Source organism: Fragaria vesca, linkage group LG2, assembly GCF_000184155.1.
Source record: "Fragaria vesca subsp. vesca linkage group LG2, FraVesHawaii_1.0, whole genome shotgun sequence".
In the NCBI taxonomy this organism is placed as follows: Eukaryota; Viridiplantae; Streptophyta; class Magnoliopsida; order Rosales; family Rosaceae; genus Fragaria; species Fragaria vesca.
The window spans coordinates 18195378-18219557 of NC_020492.1; the positions used below are offsets into that span (position 1 = coordinate 18195378).

Consider the following 24180-nt stretch of genomic DNA (forward strand, 5'->3'; position numbering starts at 1 on the left):
TTGCTTCTTCATTAGAAAATCATGAATAATACTATGAGATTTTCGGTTAAAATTTAAAATCTTATTTAAAATACATGTGATACGTCATAACGAAGACTTGCTTAGTTGCTTCTAATTTGGAGCTCCTATTTTCATCATCGACACCTTGACTTGGCTAGACCTTCCATCAAACTTCTTCTCAATTTTCACGAGCCCAATTTGCATGCACCACCTTCCAGAACCTAACCAAGAAACCCCGCCACCCTTTCCTCCTCTTTTCTACACCCACCTGTACGCCTCAGATCTCACATCCCCTCCCCCATCGACGGCCATTATCCAAAAGGCCTCTCCCACCGCTCCCCCGCCGACTTTTCCTCCCCCACACGCCTCGACGTTGACCCGGTTCAAAAAAAGAAACGGAGCCGTCTCCTCTCTCCTCCCTCCACGTGGCGCGAAGTTACTGGCCCTACAGAACCCCACTTGCCCGCTTCTCTGCGTCTCCCTGCCCTTTATAAACCCCTCTCCTCCTCTCAACCTGAAACCATCTTCGCATTTCCATTCGAAAGAGAGAGAGCCATACACAAAGAGATCCCTCTGCCTTTGTCTTCGCTGCTGTGGAAGTTGAAAGGTGAGACAATCTTTCTCCTTCCGGTTTTCACTCTCCGCAGTAGCGTCTCTCCGGCTCCGGCGTCTCTTTGAGTTTCTTCAGTTTTCCGATTCTAAGAAAAAAAGAAAACAATGGCTCGTTCTTTCTCCAACGCTAAGCTTCTCTCCGCTCTCGTCTCCAACACAATCGCCAGGTACAGATATTTTCCGAGATCTAAAACATTCTTTTTTACTGTATCATCGACACGGTAGCCTTTTCTTTTATTGATTAATTTATGTATTGGTTAGCTAATGGTGTCTTGTTAATTTTAATGGCAGACGTGGATACGCGGCGGGGTCACCAGGACTTGCGGCGGTTAGAGGAGAGGTTGCTGCGGCTTCTGTTACTAGAAGCGTAAACCTAGAGAAGAAATCAGGTGAAGACAAGGTGGGGTCCGTCTTTAAGGTCTCGTGGGTCCCTAACCCCAAGACCGGCGTTTATGGACCGGAAAACCGCGCCGATGAGATCGACGTGGCTGAGCTCCGTAACGCTCTCCTGAAGAAGCACTGATTTTCGTGCTGAGGATGAAAATGGGGTGATGATTTTCTCGTCGTTTTTATGGGAATGACGAGAAAAAAAAAATACTGAGGAATGGGCTGTCGGCGGACCTGGCCAGATTTTATATAATGTTGTAATAGCTTGTTCTCCTCGTCCTCTCCTCTGTTTAGGGTTTACATGTAACGTTTTGGTCTAATTTTTTGAAATAAAAAGAAACTCATTTTTAGAATGATTTTGCGTTTTTGATTCTTTGAGTGATCCATTACGTGAACTGGGTGATGAATGCTACAAATGGTTCCTCTTTGGATATCTGAAATTAGAATCAAAACAATCAACTACTGCCTCAAATGAGAAGGTCAAACATAGTGATTCTGGTGCGTGCACGGAATTGAAATATCGAGGCATAATTAGGGGATAATTAGCCAAGTTATTTCCACAAACATAGTTTGGGGCCTGTAGAAGCAATTACACTGGTCATGACTCGTGACCAACTGTCTCTATCTGGTTTCCAGGTATAATGCCGAGTATTCGCACTTTTCACTTGTGAACCATTTGGTCAATAAACGTAAACGATATACAATGTTCGCAAGATTGTTCTAAAAATTTGTATGCAAACAGATTGCATAAAAGGAATCTAATTAGGCGAGACGGCAAGTCACTTTTTTCTTAGACGAAATGTCGTTTTTTTTTTTTGTTAAGACTCTTTACGTTTAAGACTTTATCCGTCGACGCATGTGAAACGCTTAATCTATGCATTGCAGCATGGGGTATGGGTCACTTTTGACACTTTCGTAAGCTGAATTTTGCCTCATTCTTGACCTTATAATTGAGAATAACTATTGTATCCGACCATTACAGGAAGAGATATAATTAAAATTTGAACGGACAAGGAACATGGTTTGTAGCTCCCAAGTTGGCAAGGTCCGACTATAAAATACATGATATGTGCAATGCATAGAGCATCGCTGATAATACAATACGATGCAAAGGGACTGATTGCTACTGTTGAATAATTGGGGACAGAAGAATATCACTTGCCATTTGGTGGCCATAAAACTAGTCCAAGATAAGAGAATTATTAGTGTTAGGCGTATACTATACATAAACACGCATTTGTAACCTAATTTAATTAGGAGCAAATATAGGTATCAATCACTCTGTCTCATCACTTTGTTTGCCAACCCCATAATCATCCAAAAGATAAGAATTAAAATTTCTGGGTAGGTCCAAAACCTGTGATGCAAGCTTAATAAAGCTAGATGCGGTGAATTGTCGACTCTTTACTTTGTTTAAGTCTTTAAGACTTAGTCATGCAAGACTAAAACGACTTGTCCAATTCGAGGTCTCAACGGCCAGGGCCAAGGCCAAGCATCGTTAACACAGGGATGTTGAAGTATTTACTCGTTCTGGGATGACATCAATTTGTTTGTTTTGTATACGCTTTGCTTCTAGATGAAGGAGAAGAAGAAGAAGCAAAGCGATGCGACAATTGGAGAGACGTTCATGGAATAAAACAAGGCTGCATAGCAAAGCAATGATATATATTTATATAGTATAAAAATTACAGAACTACTTTCGGCTCCGATTTTGAACTTTTGTATTCACTGTCCGTTGGAATCAATCATCAATCAATTAAAGGAAAAATGTGGTCTGCCACGAGAAAAATTGTCACGCAACAATTGTATCCGAACGATTCTGAGTAGATTATTTGTCGTCTGGCATTATAAGAGAGATAGAAAACCATTGTGTTCAACTGTTCATGACGAGAATATACACTCTTCTCAGGTCATCCACAAGGATACTACGAGTCATATGACCAAATAGCTTCGTCCCGTCAGGACTTTCAGCTCCTGGTTCATAACATGAAGTGCTGTGTACCGAAAATAAGGCGTATGGATCATGCAGAAGGCAAGAAGATGAAGCATGTTGATATATCGGTTGACAGCACCGGTGGTCTGTAAATACTAATCATCAATTCCTAATCAAACCAGAAACTGAAACCATGAGTGCAGATATATGATCTTCTGAGTGTCCAGATGAGGGGTAATCATTATTTCACATCAGATGAGTAAGAAACTGAAAGCTCTATGGGTTGTTTCAATTCTCCCTCCATTATTCTGCTTCGCAATTCAACAGGGAATCACATTCTTGGATAAAGACTACAACTTCTGTACGGTTTTACAATCATATATAAACTCAAATTTAATAATCTAATAGCTTATGCTAGAAGGGAAAAAAAAAAAAATGAAAGAGAGGAACACTGCAGAGGTTCTCATTCTCTCCCACTTGGAAATAGTATAGGCTCCAGTGCCATCAGTTTCCCCACAGGTTCACTGCAACAATGGATGGAGACTACAAAGCAAAATATCTCACAGAAAATCTTCATTTTGTTATACCAAAGAAAGAAGGAACTGCACATCAAAGACCTTCAAACCCTAAACTCTCAAATCTCAGTGTACATTACTCAACTCAATTACTCAACATACTACAGATGTACTCGTCACACATTCCTTTCAACTTAAGAGTATCATCTACAAATCTAACTATACGTCTATAACATAGTGCAGATACTCAACTAGGTATAAATCAACTCACATGTAATAGGACATATCATTCCTAACTTTGTTAAGAGAGCATTAAGATTAGTACCTCGCCATAGTAGGCAGTGAAATACAGACACTGTCCACATGAACATCGTTTTATATCCAAAGCCTATATCATCATCACAAACTGTACGCACCTAATCTAAACCCTAAACCTCTCCAAAGCCTCAAACTCCAATACACAAAGCCATACGTGACAAGCCTTTCCATCAGCACCTAATTCAAACATTTTCATCTATCTGTAGACATACCAGCACAACAATGAACAAGCATTCCCTACCATACCTCATAAGAGCACACATCCTAATTCAGATACAAGAAAACTTACTCCTAAATCTGTATGACACGCAAATACAATACTACACTCGGACGAATCAAGTGTATATGGTCTTTTAGCTCTCATTCCTACTATCCACTATAAACACATCACTAATTCTCTGCAACTCCCTTCTGCTTAATCGACACACAGCGCAACTATGCCCTCATTTCATCCTGTACAACACCACCTGTTCTATACACTCATCGAAGCACCAATTACTCAAATCCTCTAATTCCTCCTTAAGAATTACAATCAATTTTCTTCAATTTATTTCCAGAATCATAATTATTGCAATAGAACTAAACACATCATCAAAATCTCAAAATGTAATCAAACACAATAAAACCTCTCTACAAATCCAATTCCTTACTCAAATAGAAGAAACCAGAGACTTCTTCATCTTAATCTTCCTCACTTGCGGCGGCGCCGGGCTGCAATTCAATCCACACCCGCACTGCGGACACTCGTAGAAATTATCAATCGGAAACGACGCCGACGCGATCCCCACCGAGAAGTCCAGGTCGTCGCCGCTGCGTGAAACCTCGACGATATTGAGCCACAGGAACAAGACCTTAACGCTGACTCCGGTCAGGTCCTTGAGCCTGTTGTTGGAGATGGTGCCGGTGATGGTGGACTTGTACTTGAGCTGGTACGAGCCTTCGAGCGAGAAGCTGCACGCGCCGTCGAAGTAGGCGGCCCACTTGCCGTTGCTCCGGTCGAGGTCGTAGCCGGTGACGCCCTTGGGGAGAATCCCCATCGGGAAGTTGAAGTCCTGGATGACGTCGTAGGCCGACCGTGTGTCGTCATCGGCGGCGGAAAAGGATAAGGGTGATAGGAGGAGGAGGACCGCGAGAATGGCCGGGAGAGACATGGTTTTTCGTCGACGGAGAAATCTGTTGGGAACTTGTTTTTTTTTTTTTTTGGGGTATTTTCCGGGAAATACTAGTAGGAGAGTCGGTTGGAGTTGACTGACAGCGAGGGAGAGAACGATGTTAGTTATTGATACGGTGACGTTTTGGTGAATTAGGTAGATTACGACGTGGTTTTATCTTGGCAAACCATGTTGTGGCCAACCCACTTATCGAGATTGCCGAAAATTTAGTAACAAGACAGACAGACGAAATAACTAGTATTAATGTGGTAAAAAGTCAGTTTTTTACCCATTTGTCCCTTTTTGATCTTATACATAGAAAAGAAAAATGAAAATACTTGTGTCCGGACTAATATATACGTGTGCGTCCGGACTCTTTTATTTATATACGTTTACTAATGTAGTTTATAATCTTAACCGTTGAAAAGTTGAATTCACCAATAAAGATCACCTCTGTAAAAAATCAATGTAAACAAAATTTGTTTGCTCAGCTCATCGCATTAACAAATCGACAATTCTTGTGAAACTTAGCAGTTTTACGATAAGCCGTCCATTGTTTGATACATTCGGCTTAGCGAACGATTTTTGTTTACATTTATTTTTTGTAGAGATGATATTTATTGGTTAATTCAACTTTTGATCGGTTAAGATTATGATTTACATATGTAAAATTATGTAAATAAAAGAGAGTCCGGACGAGTATGCCTATACTGGGTTAGACGCAATTTTTTTCCAAAGTCAAAAAATCTTAAACCTTCGCCTAAAACTATTGTCATCTAATTATTGGGGAACAAAATCAAAGATTAGATATAACATGATGTAATTGGGCAATGAACAATCTTTGAATGTAAACCACAAGAGTTACATACTGCATTACATAGCAAAATATCAGCAAAGCATTCATTGCAGTCAGTAAGTACCGACAGGATACGAGGGCAGACCAGGGCACAACTAGTTACAATCAAATCCACACCCAGTCAATGAGGACGCTCCTCGAAGTTGTTGGCTGGAAAATTTGCCGAAGCATGTAACTGAAACCCTAGCAGAAGAATAGAGCTGATTTGAAATATATTGACTACTCCTACTCAAACTAGGTATGCTCATTTCCTTTATGAGACATGATAGCATACTCACCAATACCATATACTTTTTTTAATTTTATTTATTTAATATTTAATAATTAAAATGATGGTAATGTGAAGAGCTGGTCATGCTCTATTCGATTGAAACCTGATGAACGAAATGAATTCTCTCTCTTTATTATCTCTCCGTGCAAACTGAAATGTTTTTCTCTGTATCTTTCGTCGTCTTCTTATTCTTACTCGCAAACCTAATATTTATTTATTTTTTATTAAGTTGAAAGTGACCGGGTGACAGGACCCACCCCGAATTTCACCCTGAAACCCGAAGTAAATCCTGCGGGGACCACCTCCAAGAAAAGTTTACCGAAAAATTCGACATAACCTCCCTTGAAAATGGACAACCCTTCCAAACCTGCAAACACTTCTGAAAATTTAAATCCAACTATAAACTCCTGGAGCCTTCGTGCTCCCCCAAATCACAACACCACCCAAAATAAATACTAACTTAAACAAATCCCATAACCAACTATTTATAGGTTCAGAGCAACTCTAATAGGAAGAAAGGAAACATAATAAATTAACAAGCGAAAGCTATATGATGACTATGCCTCATCTCCATGTTCGCCCGACCTCAACTATGCAATCCTGTAAACTGGGCATTTTAAAACGAAGAGCCCAGGGGAAAACATTTAATAACGTTAGAGTGAGTGGACAAAAATAAATTAATAAAATAAAATATTTATGTTTCCCCAAATCAATTTCCAAGGAAAAATCGAATGCATGACGCAAGCGATAAAAACTTTTATCTTATAAAATATCGAGCCTCTCAGGCTCTAACATATATGTATGTATTTACACACGTCCATACTCCCTATATAAATTCATGGGTCTATATAGGGCTACTACGCTCGCGTCCAACGCTCACGTCACGCCTTAATGCGGTGCTACACTACGCCATTAAGATGGACAGACGGGTATATAAATATGTGTCCATACCCCCTATATGAATTAGACACTCATATAGGGCTACTACGCTCGCGTCCAACGCTCACGTCACACCATAATGCGGCTATATGCTACGCCATTAAGGTGGATAGACACATAGGGCTAGCTAGCATTTATATACATACTCTCTCATAAATATATATTTATATCCACCGAAAATCCCATTTTCGGTAACTCTCCAAGAGAAATAAAATCGTCAAAATAAAATGACGTCAAAATGCTCCACAACATTAATTGTTCATCTATGAACTATAGCATGCATTTTATTTAAAACAAAAGTCCACTCACAGTATGAGGCCTAAGCCTTCCAATGCTCGGAATACTCCTCGAGCGTTGCCTCCAACTAATCACACTCTCTAGCCAATCCCACGTCTGACGATAAACAGAAGAATAAATTGGTCAAACCGGACTCCAATAATCATTAACGATTCGACTTCTTCCTAGTTTGACTAGGTTTACTGAGTTGACCAGGATTGAGCAAGTTTGACCAATTGATTTATGATTAGCCAACTAACGAAGCCTCAACAATTTCCACTTTAACCTTCGACTTAACAAATCGGGTTACCTTGATTACTCTACCATCCAATTTAATTCCAACAACCATCTTAATAATTCAATTACAATTGATTCCTCATCCAAACAATCCTCAATCACTCTCTCTCTATACAACTTCACACCATAAATCACTAAGGGCACCCAAAATGGGTTTCCATAAATAGAAAGTTTTCAAAAAGGGAAAGTTTCCCCAAAATAGGAACTTTCCTCACTTAGAAAGATTTCCGATTATAAACCGACAAACTTTCCTATTTATGAAACAACGCAAAACAAAAAGGAAAACTTCGATAACTACCTCAACTGCTCTTGTCGGACTAACTGCCTTCGCCGGATTCCGACGACTTACCGGAATATTCTGCCGGATTCCGGCCACTTGCCGGAATTTCTCCATGACCTCCCTATATCCTTCAATATATCGAGTTCTCGACATACAAACACAAAATAACCAAAAGCAGTCATTAACCATCTCCAAACCACAAAGGAACAACATAGCAGCACCCAAAAATCAATACTTACCTCCACTATGCCCAAATGAAAATCCAGTGGCTCCTCCCTGCTAAAACTCATCATACAGGTCCTCTAGCTACTTCCAAATCAAGAACTGGCCTAGGAACCACTGCCTCAATCGCCACCTCCACCAAAGCATTTCCACACAGCTTCAGGTCCCCCTCCAGCCTTTGCTCCGCCTTTCTTCGGGCTAGGGTAACACTAGGAGAGGGAAGGAGACAGCCGAGCCTCTCGGGAATGCAGTCGCCGGAGCTCGAGCTCGAACACAGAAAAGAGAAGAAAAAGGATTTTCAAATTAGGGTTCGATTCGAATATCCCAGAACATAGAAAGGATAAGGGAAGAGAGGAGAACAAGATTATACCCTTCATAGCCGTCGTCCCTGCCGGAGCTCGCCGAAAATTGTAGAACACAGTCGAGCTTTCCTTCGATCGATCACCACCGAATCGACCCTCTTCCATAATGCTACATCATGAAATATACCTATAACGACACAAACCATCAAAATCAACATCACCATGCAACTCTCAAACTACAACATAGGATTTACGGCATCAAGACTCATCGCTTAAATGAACTCTAGCTCACTTGGGATCACCACTGGATTTATTCCGAATCCATAACTACGACACAACTACCAATTTATCATTTACCTCGAAACTTCGACAAAATAACCAGAATCTCTACCCTTCAAATCGAAGCGTTGAATTCGCATTCCATAATTTCAAGCTTTGAGGATACTACCCAAAAACTACAGTAAGAATAATTTAAATATTCCCACACACACCACAACCAAAACTATACTCCATCTCACCGAATTAGAAATAAGGTGAGAACAGATCCTCCCATTGTTGTGTCGTAGTTAGTCACCTATTGTGAAAGAAATGATGTTAGCAAACAAACTTCGATCTCAAATTCAAAACTTACATCACTACTCGAAACAATGCAGCTTGAAATTACTATGGACACCCACGCACTCTTGCTTCATGATTTAGTGGCTTTATTCCACCGCTGCCACTTCCACCAAATCCACGCAACTTTCTTTTTTTCTTTTTTTCTTTTTTTTAGAAAAATACCCATGACAACACGAATAAATTCACCAGGTGTTGTCGTAAAACTGAAATGACCACAACCATTTCGCTCTCACTCCACCATTACTTTTCAATTCCATTTACATTATCATCTTCCCAAACACTCAACAAATCTGGAAACCAAATTTCAACACCTGGAATTCCGAAAGAATCCATACTGACTCCACGATTAAAATAATATAACTGACATCTCACTCCACGATTCCAAACTTGCTTGAAACTCAACATTTAGTGCCATCAATAAAATTTTAAAAATTCCCCGACTATGGCACAACAAGAAGTTGTCACAACGCACTAACGAATGACTTTTGTAAAACCAACAATCCAAGTCATTCTACTTAGTGCTTTAACAAACTTCAACTAACTCACAATAGAGACCAAAATCATCAGAAATCTTACTATTCATCGACTATTATTATCCGTCATTTCCAAAAGATATTACCACCACTATCTTAATAAATTGCTCAAAAGATAAAAACTTATCCATAATTAAAGTTGTAGGAACCAGGATACGTGCTGACATAACCAGCATTATTCCAAAATGTTCCCAACTGCTTTCTATTGCGGATAAACATAGTCGGTAAATTGGCCTTCAATCATGACTTATCTAAATTGACATTTAGCTCTTTATGCAGCAATGTCTTACCACCCAATCACTAGCCATAAATTCCCTAAAACCTTATTTAACCCAAGACTAGGGTCCTCAACAACTCATATAGGTACCCATTTGAATTACCATGGATACCTCACCTCATCATTTCAACTAACTTTTACATCAATAGAATACATCACTACTTCAAACTTTCCTTCCAAATCGACTCTCTCAGAAGTCACGTAACTCAATACCAAAATCTCCCATCAATCAATTTTTTGACTCCAATCTTGCCCACTAAAAATGGACAACTCCAAGGCATTAATCATCAACATTTCACCCAACAGATTTGCACAAGATGCTCACCTTAGCATCTTAATCTGAAACCTTACTCTTAACCCAATCAATCATTGGATACCGGAAAGGAATGTTAACAAGCTTATGAGTTCCCAACTGGAGTTCCCAACTCGCAATTGAACTCTAACACTTCAAGATATCAACTCAATAACCCTTAAAAAAAAAAAAAAACAAACAAACAAACGTCAACCATACACCTCTTTCCTTATTCAAAGCATGATGATTACTTGAGAGATCGGCGTACAGAGGCATAGTCTTGATGATAAAAACATTTATGACACAATATTGTCCATAAAAAGACAAGAATAACTACATCACAAACCTAATCAACACATAGTGTCTAAAGCATATAATGCTAATAGATCCGCCGCGGTCAGACTATCACTCTATAGACACTAAGCATGACCAAGAATATGAGGTAGTACTAAAAAGAGAAAAGAAACAAATAACCTAGTGCTCTGATACCATTTGTCACACCCTAGGACCCATTCCGCCGTAACACGATATTGTCCGCTTTGGGCCCACCGGCCCTCACGGTTTTGTTTCCGGCAGCTCAGAAGCAGCTTCCCAGTAGGTCACCCATCCTGGGATTGCTCTAGCATCAACATGCTTAACCTCGGAGTACCCATCCCCTCCGAAACCGCTGAGCCACCAAAAGACCTCGTGTTAGATTGGAGGTGGGCATGTACATATACAGCACATAACCCCTCTCCGTTTGGCCGATGTGGGATATTACAATAACTTTTATTTAGCACGACGGCTCCAGGAGTTTATGGTTGGATTTAAATTTTCAGAAGTGTTTGCAGGTTTTATTAGGAAGGGTTGTCCATTTTCAAGGGAGGTTATGTCGAATTTTTCGGTAAACTTTCCTTGGAGATGGTCCCCACAGGATTTACTTCGGGTTTCAAGGTGAAATTCGGGGTGGGTCTTGTCAGTTAGTATCAGAGCCACTCTGCCGTGTGGTGCGAGTGTGCCGACGAGGGCGTCGGACTCCCAAGGGGGGTGGATTGTAATATCCCACATCAGCCAAACGGAGAGGGGTTTATGTGCTGTATATGTACATGCCCACCTCCAATCTAACACGAGGCCTTTTGGTGGCTCAGCGTCTTCGGAGGGGATGGGTACTTCGAGGTTAAGCATGTTGATGCTAGAGCAATCCCAGGATGGGTGACCTACTGGGAAGCTGCTCCTGAGCTGCCGGAAACAAAACCGTGAGGGCCGGTGGGCCCAAAGCGGACAATATCGTGTTACGGCGGAATTAGTCCTGGGGTGTGACACCGGGTAAACAATTATTCATTTCAAAATATTCACAACCATCAGATATATTAACGATCCAATGATTACAAATATTCATAAAAGTTACAGGACATACCCACCAATACTGTAGATCAATTTGTTATTTCCTTTAGCCTCTAGGATTTAGTTTCCCTATCCAAAAAGAACTATCGCATTATAAAAAGGTCAAAAAGCACAGGTTGAGATGAGAAGGCGAAAGAAGGCAAAGATGAGGCTGTTGGATCTACCTGTGGAAATCCTGTGTGACATTTTTAAGAGACTTTCACTAAAATCAGTCTGCTGCCTCCGATGCGTCTCTAAAACCTTGTTAGACATAGTCCAGTCGCCCTTTTTCTTTTCACTGCATTCTCGTTTCTCCATTCTGTTAGGATCATTCCTAACCCTCAGCCCAATCCTTCAAGTCCATCAGCCCATCAGCCCAACCTATCTTCATCATGTGATCCCTCATGTACAGTTGCGTCTTCTTGTGGCAGCAACTCAGTTCCCAGTTTGCAGCAACTCAGCTCCCAGTAAGAGTCTGCAGCTTATGTTTTGTCTCTCTAGGCATGCCTAGTTTGTTGGCATTCTAGTAGTAGTGGACCTTCCCAACTATAACGTTTGAATTCATCAACCCACCTATATGTAAGGAATTTCCTCTCCTGGAGAGGGCATCAATGAAATGAATTCAGTTTAATTTCTTTTGTTTTCCCTTTCCGTTGTTCTTGAGCTTATCACATTCTCACCAACGCTGCTTCTGATCATCAACCTCCTCGCCTTACGCTGCGTTTTGTGGGAGAAGATTCGTCCACAAATGAAATGAAAGAGATAGAATGCCTGAATTACGATGGCAACAAAGGTAGCCTTACTGTCTCGAAAATTCTGTCAACCTCCGACGATGCTCGTTATTCTCTGTATTTTGCTTACTGCAACTTCTTTCTCTTCACTAGAAACTACGAAGATTGCTTCTTGATCGATCCTTTCACCAGAGAAGTTCTAAGGCTCCCGAAGAGTGGCATTCAGTATTCAAAGTATGGTACTCGTAACACTAAAATCTTCAACGAAGTTTACGGCATGGGATTTGATAGTCTAACTAGAACGCACAAGATTCTTCGCTTGTCCGAAATTAGTAGAAAAAATGCCTTCGATTGGGGCAGTGTAGCCCCAAGTTCTTGAATTGGGCACAAATTCATGGCGACAGATACCCCCGCAAACTCTAAATTCTAGTTCCTCCCCAAAGTATCCTTTATGTTCTCACACGAGCATATGTGCTTTTGGAGATATGCATTGGTTGAGTCTAGAAGGCAGAGAAATTCTCATCATTTCTTTTGATTTCACAAAAGAAGAGTTCTATCGGACTCCCACTTTGGAGTTACCAAGCTTGAAGCTTGTGGGCACAAACTTGATTGCTTTAAAAGGATCTATGGCTGTTGTTATAATCGACTTCACTTCATGTGTGAACATTGATATATGGGTGATGAAAGATTATCATACAAAACAGTGGGTGCGAGATTACACTATAGATGTGCATGAATCATGCCAAGATTTTGGGTTCATGAACGCTTGTTGTGGTGAATGGGAGAATGGAATACTTTTCGATGATGAATTGGACGAAACATCATTGTTTGTGGACTTGAGATGCAATTCTATGAAAGTTGTGAAACGTCCAAGTAGGTGTAAAGGCATTTGGTCGAACATTTTGAGTGTTCATAGGAGCTTGCTCTCCCTGAAAAATTATGGAAATTTGGATGAAGCAAGACCACCCTTGCTTGATTTCAGAAACAATTACTTATGGCAGCACCCTGACTGAAGGAGTAGCAAACTACAGCAGTTCATTTCCTATGTTTGCTAGCTTGGAAAACATTTTATTTAGAGTCTTTGCTTATTTCTTTGAGTTTGAGAGCAAATTATGTAGCTTTTTACACATGTTTTTTGAATCAACTATGAATTTGGTTTCTTCTTTTATCACAAATATGAATTTGGTGCAATTGATTAGCTTATGATGAGTCTCAGATTCACAGAGAGACTTCAGGTAAGCAACACTAGTGATTTAAACAAACCCATTTCACTCATTTAAATCGGTTACAATGCCTACATTGGTTCCCAAATTACAATCGGATCCAACATAATTTGAAAACTAATGCTTAAGCAGAGGACAGTTGTGACTGATCATCAAACTTGATCTTCCTTCCATCCACATTGACACAATCAAACCCACATCCGCACGTCGGGCTCTCCACAAAATTACTGACCGCGAAGTCCGCGGAGGCGATACCAACAGAGAACTCGATCTCATCGTCGTCTCGAACAACTGTGACAATGCTCAACCATAGGAACAGCACCTTGACCTTGATACCACTCAAGCTCGAGATCTTGTCGTTGGTGATCACACCGGTTATGGTGGACTTGTACTTGAGCTCATATGAATCAATAGAAAAGGTACAAGAGCCATTCAAGTAGACTGAGAATTCACCTGTGGAATTGTCTAGCTCGTAGCTTAGCACGCCTTTGGGAAGGATGCCAACTGGGAAGTCATACTCTTCGAGTGCTTCGTAAGCTGTCAACTCGTCCTTGACAGATGCAGATGGGGTTGAGATGGAAAAGGAGACCAGAAAGAAGAGTATTAGGCATGGTACTGTTGCCATTAGAGAGATGAGTTTTGATTGGAAATGAAAACCTGTTTATCTGTGCTAGTTGGAAGCAGAACTTCTTTGTTTGCTGAAGCCTTGACTGTTAGGTTGTTGTTTCTATGCACAGCCTAATGTTAGTTGGGATATATAGAGAGGAATTTTAATGAGAGAAGAAGCATATTCCATTTTATACGATCGAATGCATACATAAAAACTGCACACTAGGGCTGTGACATTAATTAACTTAGTTTAAACAGAAGATTTAGAATCAAGCTGCTCAAGACACCAAAGTCGAAAAATCTTAAACCTTCGCCTAAAACAATTTTCATCTAATTCTTTCGGAACAAAATCAAAGATTAGATATAAGTCATATAACATGATGTAATTACGCAATCAATAATCTTTGGATGTAAAACACAAGTGACATACTGGATTACATAGCAATATACAGAAAGGTAACTCATATCAGCTAAACATTCTTTGCAGTCAGTAAGCATCTACCGGATATGAGGGCAGGAAAGCGCTCAACCGGTTACAATCAAATCCACACCCACAGTGAGGACTCTCATCGAAGTTGTTGGCTGGAAAATTAGCCGAAGCAATTCCCACAGAGAACTGCAGGTCATCGCCAACATGAACCACTTCGACAATGCTGAGCCAGAAGAAGAACACCTTGACACTGACACCTTTCAGATCACTGAGCCTGCCTTTGGACAGAAAACCAGATATGGTGGACTTGTACTCAAGCTCGTATGAATTTTCAACGGAGAAGGTGCAAGTCCCACTCAAATAGATCGAGAAATGCCCGGTTTCTGTGTTCAACTCGTAGCCTGTAACTCCTATGGGAAGAATACCGATTGGGAAGTCATATTGTTGAAGTACGTCGTAGGCTGATGGCTTGCCAACTTCGCAGTAGGCAAAGGATGAGAGAATGGTGAGTAAGGGAAACACCATCGATGAAGATGTGAGATTTCGATGAGAGAAGGAACCCATTTCTACTATGGAGTTTCTAGATGGTGTTTGAGATAGGTATAAAATGGAGGCAAAGCAATAGGGAAAACACGTATTGATCTAACCAAGGACCTTGATCAATTGTGGTGGTTGAGTACTTATGCATCTCAGGCAGCTAGATTGAAAGGGATAATGACATTTTGTCACAATTCCCATTAATGGTTTTCATTGCATTGGAATTTATCTCTTCTCAATGAGTCCAGAAGGTGCTACATTCAGGATGACTGGACATAGCTCCACATCAGATGACGTTTCAGACTGCTGGGCACAAATTCATGGTTTAGCAAATAATGCTTGAAACAGTCACCTAAAAGCTTAGAGAAATTATTTGCTGTGGCCGGAACACCAGCTGGCAAGCTGATTTGGTGTCCCCAACCAGTAAAAACACGACACGTGTCCAGCTGAAAAATTGACAGGATTGTGAGTTTAGTTTAACGTCTCCGTTTTCTCTTTGTTTAGAACTGAAACACCCACTAACCTAAAAACCGCATCAGCCCATGTCTCCCACCCCGCCCCCTTTTCTCCTTCTCTCTGATGTCGATGTCACCAAATTGAGCTCCACCTCTTCGTCCTTTCCTCCATCGCCTCTCGGAGTCACGCTCTAATTCGATGGCCACAAAGCGCAACGCAACTCAGCCTGAGAAGAGGACACTTCCAGACGGTGAGCTTTCACGAGGGTCTTCGCGTCGGAGACGAAGACTGCTGGTTTCGTCGCCACTCCTGGTTTCTTGTCTTCGGTAATCCGGGATTTAGAGGAAATTTATATATACATACAATACATATTAGTATTGAATCAGTTTGATATATACATATGGTAGTATTTGAGGAAATGTTTTCATTGAAATTCTTGTTGTTTTTGAAAGAATCAAAGGTGTGTTAAAAATAGTATTCTTTAGGGTTGAGATTCCAAAATGAATTGGGTTTATGTTCTCATTATGGTTGAGAACAAGTTGAATACAGAACACTATGGTTAAGAACTGTGGGGGTTAGGAATTACTGTGTCAAGGCTAGCTACTTGAGTGAGATTGGTAAGCTGCAATAACAATGGAAGGTCAATTATTGTCCCTTAGTGTCCAAATGAGTTTGGTTTATTAGCTTCTCATGCTAATGAAGACTTGATTTTGATTTCCTACCAGTACCTTGGAAGTTAGAGTGTCTTTTTTGAGGTTTTAGTAATCATTGGAAAAATGTTTTGTTTGGATGTGCTTTTCTGTTGGATGAGACAACTTCTTCATTTGATTGGTTGTTTGAAACATTTTTAGAGCCAATGGGAAATCAACCACCAAGGACCATTTATACTGATCAATGTCAGGCAATGGCAAATGGCATTAGAGATGTTTTTCCTGATACTTGTCACCGTTTATGCTTGTGGCATATATCGCTGAATGCAACAAGAAATATAGCAAGCTACTGAGGAATCCCTGACTTTAAGAAGATGTTCAATAAGTATCTTTATGCTTGTGAGACGGTGGAAGAATTTCAGTCTAAATGGTACGAGTTACTAGTAACATTTAATCTTAGTAGTTTATGAAAATAATTTATTTATTACCGTATTTTTGTAGGTTTTGAACTCATATTCCGCATATCATGCACAATATAATCCAAATTCTTCAAACCCATTTCCTCAGTTGATGAGTACTCAGGTTTGTTGTTATAAGTCTGCTCAAATCACTTCTTTTTTTATTTACTGTTGGTATCCTAAAAACTAATTTTTCAATCAATATTATGTAGTTTTATCCAACTATGAACTTGTCAGCAATCAATACTCAAGGATTTTTGCCTCCATCAAATCAGGTAATGAGCTAGATTCAAATACCATATAATTCAACTTCATTTAACACACTGAATGATTCTTATCTATTGCAGGGATCTGATTCTACAGCATTCTATCAACCAAATTCTTTTTTTTACTAGCATGCTTTTGAGTCAGGTATTGATTGATCTGATATTTTCAATTATAATTGCTTCTTCTTTTAGAGTTTTCTAAATTAAAAGTTCCAATCATATATTATGATCACAGCATACATCTGCAAGCACATCTGCCCCAAACCACCAATTTGGATCATATCCTCAACCAAGCCAGGTTTGCATAATTTGTTTAACCTTTTTCTATCACATTTCGTTTTTTAAGTTAATTTATCTCTGACTAATGTACAATGTAGGATTTACATTCAATGACTGAGCAGCAGCAGGTTTCAAGAGATATGCCATATTATTTACCATAAGACTCGATATATATTGTGTCCATATACAAGTGTAATGATCAGAAATTTTGAAGCCTATTTCATGGCAATTTGTACCTTTTCTTATTGTTTACCTGAAGAATGTAAACTCAGCAAAAAAGTTCAGAAAAAAAGGACCTGCAAACTAATCATGGTTTGTTTGTTTATTAAGCTTGCCTACTTCTATTTCAATGCATGGTTTGCATCATGGTTTTGACTTTTTAATATCAAAGCTACCACATAGACGTAAAGATTTGAGCTATAGTTCATCTAGTTCATATTTACTGAATTGAGCATTTTTAGAATAGAATCAGGTACATTCAAGAGAAGGCACATATTTCCCGTGCTTTCAAAAAACACAAATGAACTGGTGAAACTTACAAAAAAAAAAGTTTGAAGCACAACAGGTAAATGTAAAAGATGTATATTCAAATCTCTTCATGGTTCTGTGATACACATTAAACACTAAAAATATTAAAACATCCTGAAGCGAAAGAAAAAAATTTGCACACTAGTCTTCTCGAATCTGCATTTATCTTAATGACCGAAAACCTCTGTAACTTTACATGATGCTAGTGAGTCTCATCGGACTTGAGTTCGTCCTAGCTGAACCTTTGACATGGATGGATACTGCCAGACCATTTGATTTTCGAAACATCCATAAGTGCTAACTATCTCGTTTGTATGCTTACTCCATGCAAGATTACAAACCTGAAAGTCAAGGTAGCAACAAATGCATGAATATTAGTCTTGTAAGATCAAGCATTGCATTTCCCATTTTAACAAGTTCTTAAAGGGTGCTTCTCGTTTCAATAAAGGTCTCATCTCCTATAATTTTCAGTGGGAAACATACACATCCCCATGGGAAACATACATATATTCCCATTTTTAGTTCTTAACATGGCAGAACACTTATTCTGATTATGAACTATAAATCGAAACACCTATAATTTTTAACAGCAAACAATGTCTTGAAATCATATCTACTCCATTGCATAAACCTCAAAGTTACCTCGTGAAAGTAGTTCATTCAGCCCATGTATGATTATCAAAACTTCTCATAGGACAATACATAATCAAAGTACCCACGAGAATGCCAAAATTTCCCAATCAACAATCAATAAACCCCAAATTACAAAGACCACTAACATCCAGCTGATTGTTTTGTTTAATTACAAATGGAAATACATAAAGTATAATGTAAAATTGATAAAAAAGAGTTTTACCTTGGATTACCGAAGACAAGAAACCAGGAGTGGCGACGAAACCAGCAGTCTTCATCTCCGACCCGAAGACCCTCGTGAAAGCTCGCCGTCTGGAAGTGTCCTCTTCTCAGGCTGAGTTGCGTTGCGCTTCGTGGCCATCTAATTAGAGCGCGACTCCGAGAGGCGATGGAGGAAAGGACGAAGAGGTGGAGCTCAATTTGGTGACATCGACATCAGAGAGAAGGAGGGAGAAAAGGGGGTGGGGTGGGAGACATGGGCTGATGCGGTTTTTAGGTTAGTGGGTGTTTCAGTTCTAAACAGAGAGAAAACGGAGACGTTAAACTAAACGCACGATCCTGTCAATTTTTCAGCTGGACACGTGTCGTGTTTTTACTGGTTGGGGACACCAAATCAGCTTGCCAGCTGGTGTTCTGGCCACAGCAAATAATTTCTCAAAAGGTTAATACCATAGGTTGGCCACCCATACGGTTCGCAATGTTAACATCTCTGGAGACGCATGCATGGTTGTGAGGTCGTCACAGATAGTGAGTGGTGAAGGCTACACACAAGTAGAGAACGATATCGTGGAAAGGAAAATTGGAACTCGAGAACTTTGAAATATAAGGGGATGAACATGCAAGTAATCATTAAGAGTTGGGACAACAAAAATTCCAACTACACTGTCTCGGCTAAATCGAATTAAGAGGAAAGGCTTTCCTTGAGATTTTTCAGTTTTCTTGTAAGCCAAGTCCTAGCAGTAAAATTTGTGCACAAGGAAAAGAATGTTGAACTTAAAAGATTAAAGGAAGAAAAGGAAAAGAAAAATCTATAGATAGATTTTTGTAAAATAATATTAGTCAGCTTTGCCAGAGATTAAGCCAACTCATTTGAAGGCAATTGTGAATTTCTATCCTGAATTGGCACACCTGTTTTGACCAATATTCAATCGGAGTTCTGATATGAATATGCCAAATACAGCCAATTTGGGGTCATTAAGAGAAAACTTGTAGGGAAAATGCTTATTTGTAAAACACTTCAAATCTTAAAAATCCCCAACTTGAATATCACACCAAAGCAAGTTGGTGATGGTCTTTAAACAGTGAACTGCAAACACCCCTCCGAAAAACTGATATCCAATTCTTAGATAAAGAATAGCAACGACAAACTAGTTTCAGTTGCCAAAATGGTAAAATTAATTATTAGCAGAGGAATTCAAAGGGAATGACTGGTAAAAACCTTAATAACATTCGGGTAGATATGTATCCATCGCGGTCCTAATATGTCGGCTAGTATAAATAAATCACCTATTTCTGAAAACAAAGATTAAAAAAACAGCCCTTGAAACTTACAAAGATGACTGGATGGCAATTAGTTTTCCTGAAGTGACTTAAAAGTTATCACCCTTTGCAGGATCTTCTAAATGGTGAAAGCACACGCCCGTAGGTTTTATGCCATCTGCAATTAATAAGTACCAGGAACAAAATTTTGACATAAGATAGTTGATTCAATAGCAATAACTGTGAAGTTTCATCTCATATGCATACAAAGAAATAATCATGTAACAGTTGAATTAGAATAGCTTTAATGGAAAGGCAAGTAATATAGTTCAAAAAGGAATCGTATAACAGAAACAATATCGAGCGACCACAGGATATACAAGATAACAGACTAGTATACTGAGACCTACAGTATACCAGCCTAAAGGCATTCATATAAGAAAGCCAGCAAGCTCTGCTGTTGACTTCTCAGTTCTCAGATGTTGACATGTCTAATTGAATTTCCATTCTCTTTCAAGACAAGCTTAGTGGGCGGTTGCGAGCAGTTTATTTATGTAAATGAAATTTAAGAATAAATGCAAAATGCTAACAAGGCTCAGAGAAATCATCAATACAATAACAAATCAGGAACTATGAAACTGATACATACAGAATTTTCTATGGAAATCAACATATTCAGCAGGCAAGAATTGGCACAGGGGAAAAAAAAATTAAGTGAACAGTAAACAAGCTACGAAGTAATTTCAATCACAATCAACATAGGCATTTGTGGGCAATGATCATACATACAGCTATGTAACAGATTAACTCACATCCTTCAGTCTTTTTATCAACGAATCAAGAGATTTCTTCTTCGGGTTCTGCCTGCTTCCCCGACTCCCAAAAGTTCCAAATAGCCGCTCCGAAGAATCTCTCAATTTTTCTGAAATAATCACTACTTTTCTATAATCCAAATTATTGTAACTCCTTTCCCTGATTACAGGATTAAGAAAAGTCTCTGGATTGTTGCTTAAGAGTAAATTAACTAACTGCCTCGACTCAGCAAGTGCTGATTTCAACTGATTTGCATCTTCCTCTGATAGTAAAGGTGCTTGATTATCTGCAAATGATTCCAATATCCGAATGTCCACATCAATGCTCATAATTGCATTTACGGTAAACCTCTTAACTGTGTCCCCAAGTAAAGCCCCAACTATCTTCTCTGATATGTGAGAAAGGACATCTTGTATAACTCGTTTAAGAACCTTTGGTGGCAATATCTGCTGCGCAGTGGAAACCAGAGTTTCCAAATAAATGATCACCTCATTGACATACTCATTCCCATTCTGCAGAGTCTCATCAGCCATCCAGTTCACATGCTCCATCAGCATCATGAATCCATCAACTTTTTGTTTGAGCAACCCCGAGAGTATGTCTTCGGCAGCATCGCGAGCTTTGCAGAGTGGAAACTGCCTCCTGCCCCTCTCCACCATTCTCAAAGGAATGCCAGAAAGCTGAGCAGCATGTCTGAAGAAGAAATCACATGCTCTCTCCATGACAGCCATATTAGCAGCCACCTGCATTGCGTGAGAGACCGCACTGATAGATGTATTGATAAGCTTCACAAGAGCGCCATCCAAATCCTCACTTAATAGCCGATCCAAATACTTCTTCACAACCTCAAAGAAATCAAGCTGCCCACCATAGGACATGAAACTCACAGAATCCTCAATAAAAGACCGCACAATGCGGCAACAATCAGGCACCGTAGAGCTAAAGGGTGCAACATAAGGAAAAGCCGGCGTGATATCAGAAGTCTGTATCTGAAATGAAAGCACATTCATGGAATACTCATACTCTTTCTTCATCAACATCTGATCAAACTTATCCGCAGATAGCGCTTCCGTAATCTGCTTTCTACAATCCGACAACAGCAACTCATGGTACTTATCCCTGTGCTTGCTCAACACATCAAGCAAAGGATCAACCAAATACCCATACCTCCTCAAAGTCACACCTAACAAGCTCACATAGTCCTTAATCAACAACAAATGATTAGCAGTCTGCATCCTAGAAAATTGATCCTCTAAAACTGAACACATTTTACTCACAGCAGTCTCCCACAGATTCTCAACCTCCAATTTCGATATCAATCCACCTCCGGTCCTCACAACTCTATCCTCCACAATAAAAAACCCGGCGATTTGCGCAAAGAAAGTCTGGTGAGACTCAAGAAACGGAGTCATGGAAGATACCTGAAAATCCGAAGTGAGCTGAAGCTTGCGATTTTCGAAGTAATACTGCTTGAACCGGTCCTCAACTCCCAGAGTCTGGTGTATATGATAGGCTCTGTACAATGGAGTCAAATCAACATCTTCGCCATTGCTACTATCATCTCCAACCGGATCTTCATCCTCCTCCTCCAAAGCATACACACAGTCTCTGAGGCTCAGCCTGCTCTGCTCCTCAGCTTGCCGCTGCTTGATTCTCAGATCCTCCTCTCTCTGCCTCGCCGACGAGGCTTGCCCGATCGCCAATTGACCTAAATTCCGGCACATAACTCGGATCTCGACGAGCCAATCGTTGAAGTCCTTCATCACCTTGCGCTCGATGTACCACCGAATCTCCGGAATCTTCTTCTCCATCATCCGCTTGATCGTAGACGACGGCGTTTTGTCGAGGAAGACGCACTCGATTGTGTCCAAGCACTTGAGCGCCATGTAGAAGTTGCCTCGGGAGAGGTGGTAGTTGGATCGGGAGCAAAGCTCCATGAGCCGGACGCAGCTCCGGACCGACTGGAGCGCCAGGTTGACGTTGCGGCACACGTTCCGAGCTTCCACGAACGAGTCGAGTGACGTCAGCAGGGGGAGGCCGACGGCCTGGAGCTTGGCGTTGGATTCGGAGAGGGAGGACTTGAGGGAGTCGACGTCGGAGAGGAGAGATCGGAGGTCGTCGACGGCTTGGATGAAGTCCTGGTAGTGAGCGCGGCAGACCTCTTCGATTTCGGACTCTTTGGAGCGGGAGAAGTGGCGGAGGTGGAGGAGGAGGGTTTCGGGTTTGCCGGAGGCGAAGGCTTTGCGGACGAAGGGGCCGACGTCCTCGCCGTTGGAGATGGCGGATGAGAGGAGGAGTTGGTCGAGTTTCTCGGCCGAGTCGCCGTTATCGGCGGCCGCCGCCGGAGTTACTTTCCGGCGGGATTTGGAGGAGCTCATCGTGGGAGTGTAGGCCATATCGGGCGGAGGGGATTTAGGAGGAAGGGGGGAGAGAGGTGAGGGTAGTTATTTGGACAGGTGGGTGAGAACGAGAAGGAGAAGTTGTTGTTTGACGAAAATGCCCACTTTGGACTTGGTAAAGAATAATGTGGGTTTTCAGAACTTCTGGGGCTAATTGAGTAAATTGGTCATATGATAGTTCGGCGGCGCGGTGAGAACGGAGTTTTGTCTGAGGTCGACGGCTTACGGTAGTTTAGCTGGCAAATTTATTTCTTTTCCGTATATTGATATATACTCGGAAGAACTAAATTAGGAAAGAATTTCATTTATCGGATAGAAAAACTGTTATTCTCCAATAAGTATTGCATTAAAGACCTAAAGCGTACTGATATTACACTGTGTTAACTAAACATACAACATTAAGCTTTGAGCATACCGTATACGGTATATGATGGGTCATACCGTATTGTATTAATGTCACAATCGACTCTCAAAAAACACGAGAAAAAATTAATAATGAGATGTTTAATTTTTGCTAGCCAATACAATCACGCAATTTCTAGTTTTTTTTTTTTTTTATTGATTGCTTTTGATTTATTTCCTTCTGTGGCTAACTATACAGCTTTTGTATCATGAATCAGTTTTATTGTGCATAAGCGTCGTTCATAGGTTGATGACTTGAACAACCCATAAGATTTTAAAATTGAATATGTACATTAGGACAGTGGTGGCTTGAGTTGGTTGGGTTTAGGTTGGATTCTCAGGGATCCTAGTTGTTGATACAATATTTATATCAGATTATCAGCACACACAAAAAAATTATGAAAATGAAAATGTAATCCCACATATGGTACGGTGTAACGTTGAATGGCCTGGGTGCATGTTTTGTCATTATAAAATATAAACTCTGATGGGAGTTTGTTTAAAACAAGCTTTTAAACTATGAAATTAACGGGTATAGCATTACGAAATGAAAATGGAGATTTGTTGTTTCAAAGGGTTTTCGTGAGAGATTACAAGGTAAGGCTGCTGAAATTTATCCGACGGCTTTGGATCTACAAATGCATTTACAGTTAGGTTAACACACTTTTGATCTCATATTAGAATCATATGCTTTATATGTTGTTAATGATCTTTGCAAAACAAAGGATGGCTGGTCTGTGTAGGGAATGTTACTTAAAGAGGTGTCAAACATGTTTGATCTTTCTCTTATGTTTTATGTACATATTGTTATAGGAAATGTAATCAACCTAACGCATGTTTTGGCAA

General features: G+C 40.2%; 5 protein-coding genes across 5 annotated transcripts; 1 reads left to right on the forward strand and 4 right to left on the reverse strand.

The window, feature by feature from the left end:
- The first annotated feature begins 516 nt into the window (after positions 1-516).
- Positions 517-1354, forward strand: LOC101310851 (indole-3-acetic acid-induced protein ARG2-like). Its single transcript, XM_004290756.1, has 2 exons — positions 517-779; positions 904-1354. Exons 1-2 carry the CDS (start codon positions 718-720, stop codon positions 1133-1135), a joined length of 294 nt encoding a protein of 97 aa, XP_004290804.1. The 5' UTR covers positions 517-717; the 3' UTR covers positions 1136-1354.
- Positions 1355-4198: 2844 nt separating this feature from the next.
- On the reverse strand, positions 4199-5028 carry LOC101311147. The gene has a single exon (XM_004290757.1). The coding sequence runs from the start codon at positions 4914-4916 to the stop codon at positions 4416-4418; it is 501 nt and encodes a 166-aa protein (XP_004290805.1). The 5' UTR covers positions 4917-5028; the 3' UTR covers positions 4199-4415.
- An 8376-nt stretch (positions 5029-13404) lies between these two features.
- LOC101311433 lies at positions 13405-14093 on the reverse strand. Its single transcript, XM_004290758.1, has one exon. It carries the CDS (start codon positions 14018-14020, stop codon positions 13520-13522), a length of 501 nt encoding a protein of 166 aa, XP_004290806.1. The 5' UTR covers positions 14021-14093; the 3' UTR covers positions 13405-13519.
- Positions 14094-14491: 398 nt separating this feature from the next.
- Positions 14492-14998, reverse strand: LOC101315122. Its single transcript, XM_004292616.1, has one exon. It carries the CDS (start codon positions 14996-14998, stop codon positions 14492-14494), a length of 507 nt encoding a protein of 168 aa, XP_004292664.1.
- Positions 14999-19785: 4787 nt separating this feature from the next.
- Positions 19786-22911, reverse strand: LOC101312220 (probable exocyst complex component 6-like). Its single transcript, XM_004290759.1, has 2 exons — positions 20510-22911; positions 19786-19898 (listed from the first exon to the last, which is right to left on the reverse strand). Exon 1 carries the CDS (start codon positions 22909-22911, stop codon positions 20524-20526), a length of 2388 nt encoding a protein of 795 aa, XP_004290807.1. The 3' UTR covers positions 19786-19898; positions 20510-20523.
- Between the last annotated feature and the right edge of the window lie 1269 nt (positions 22912-24180).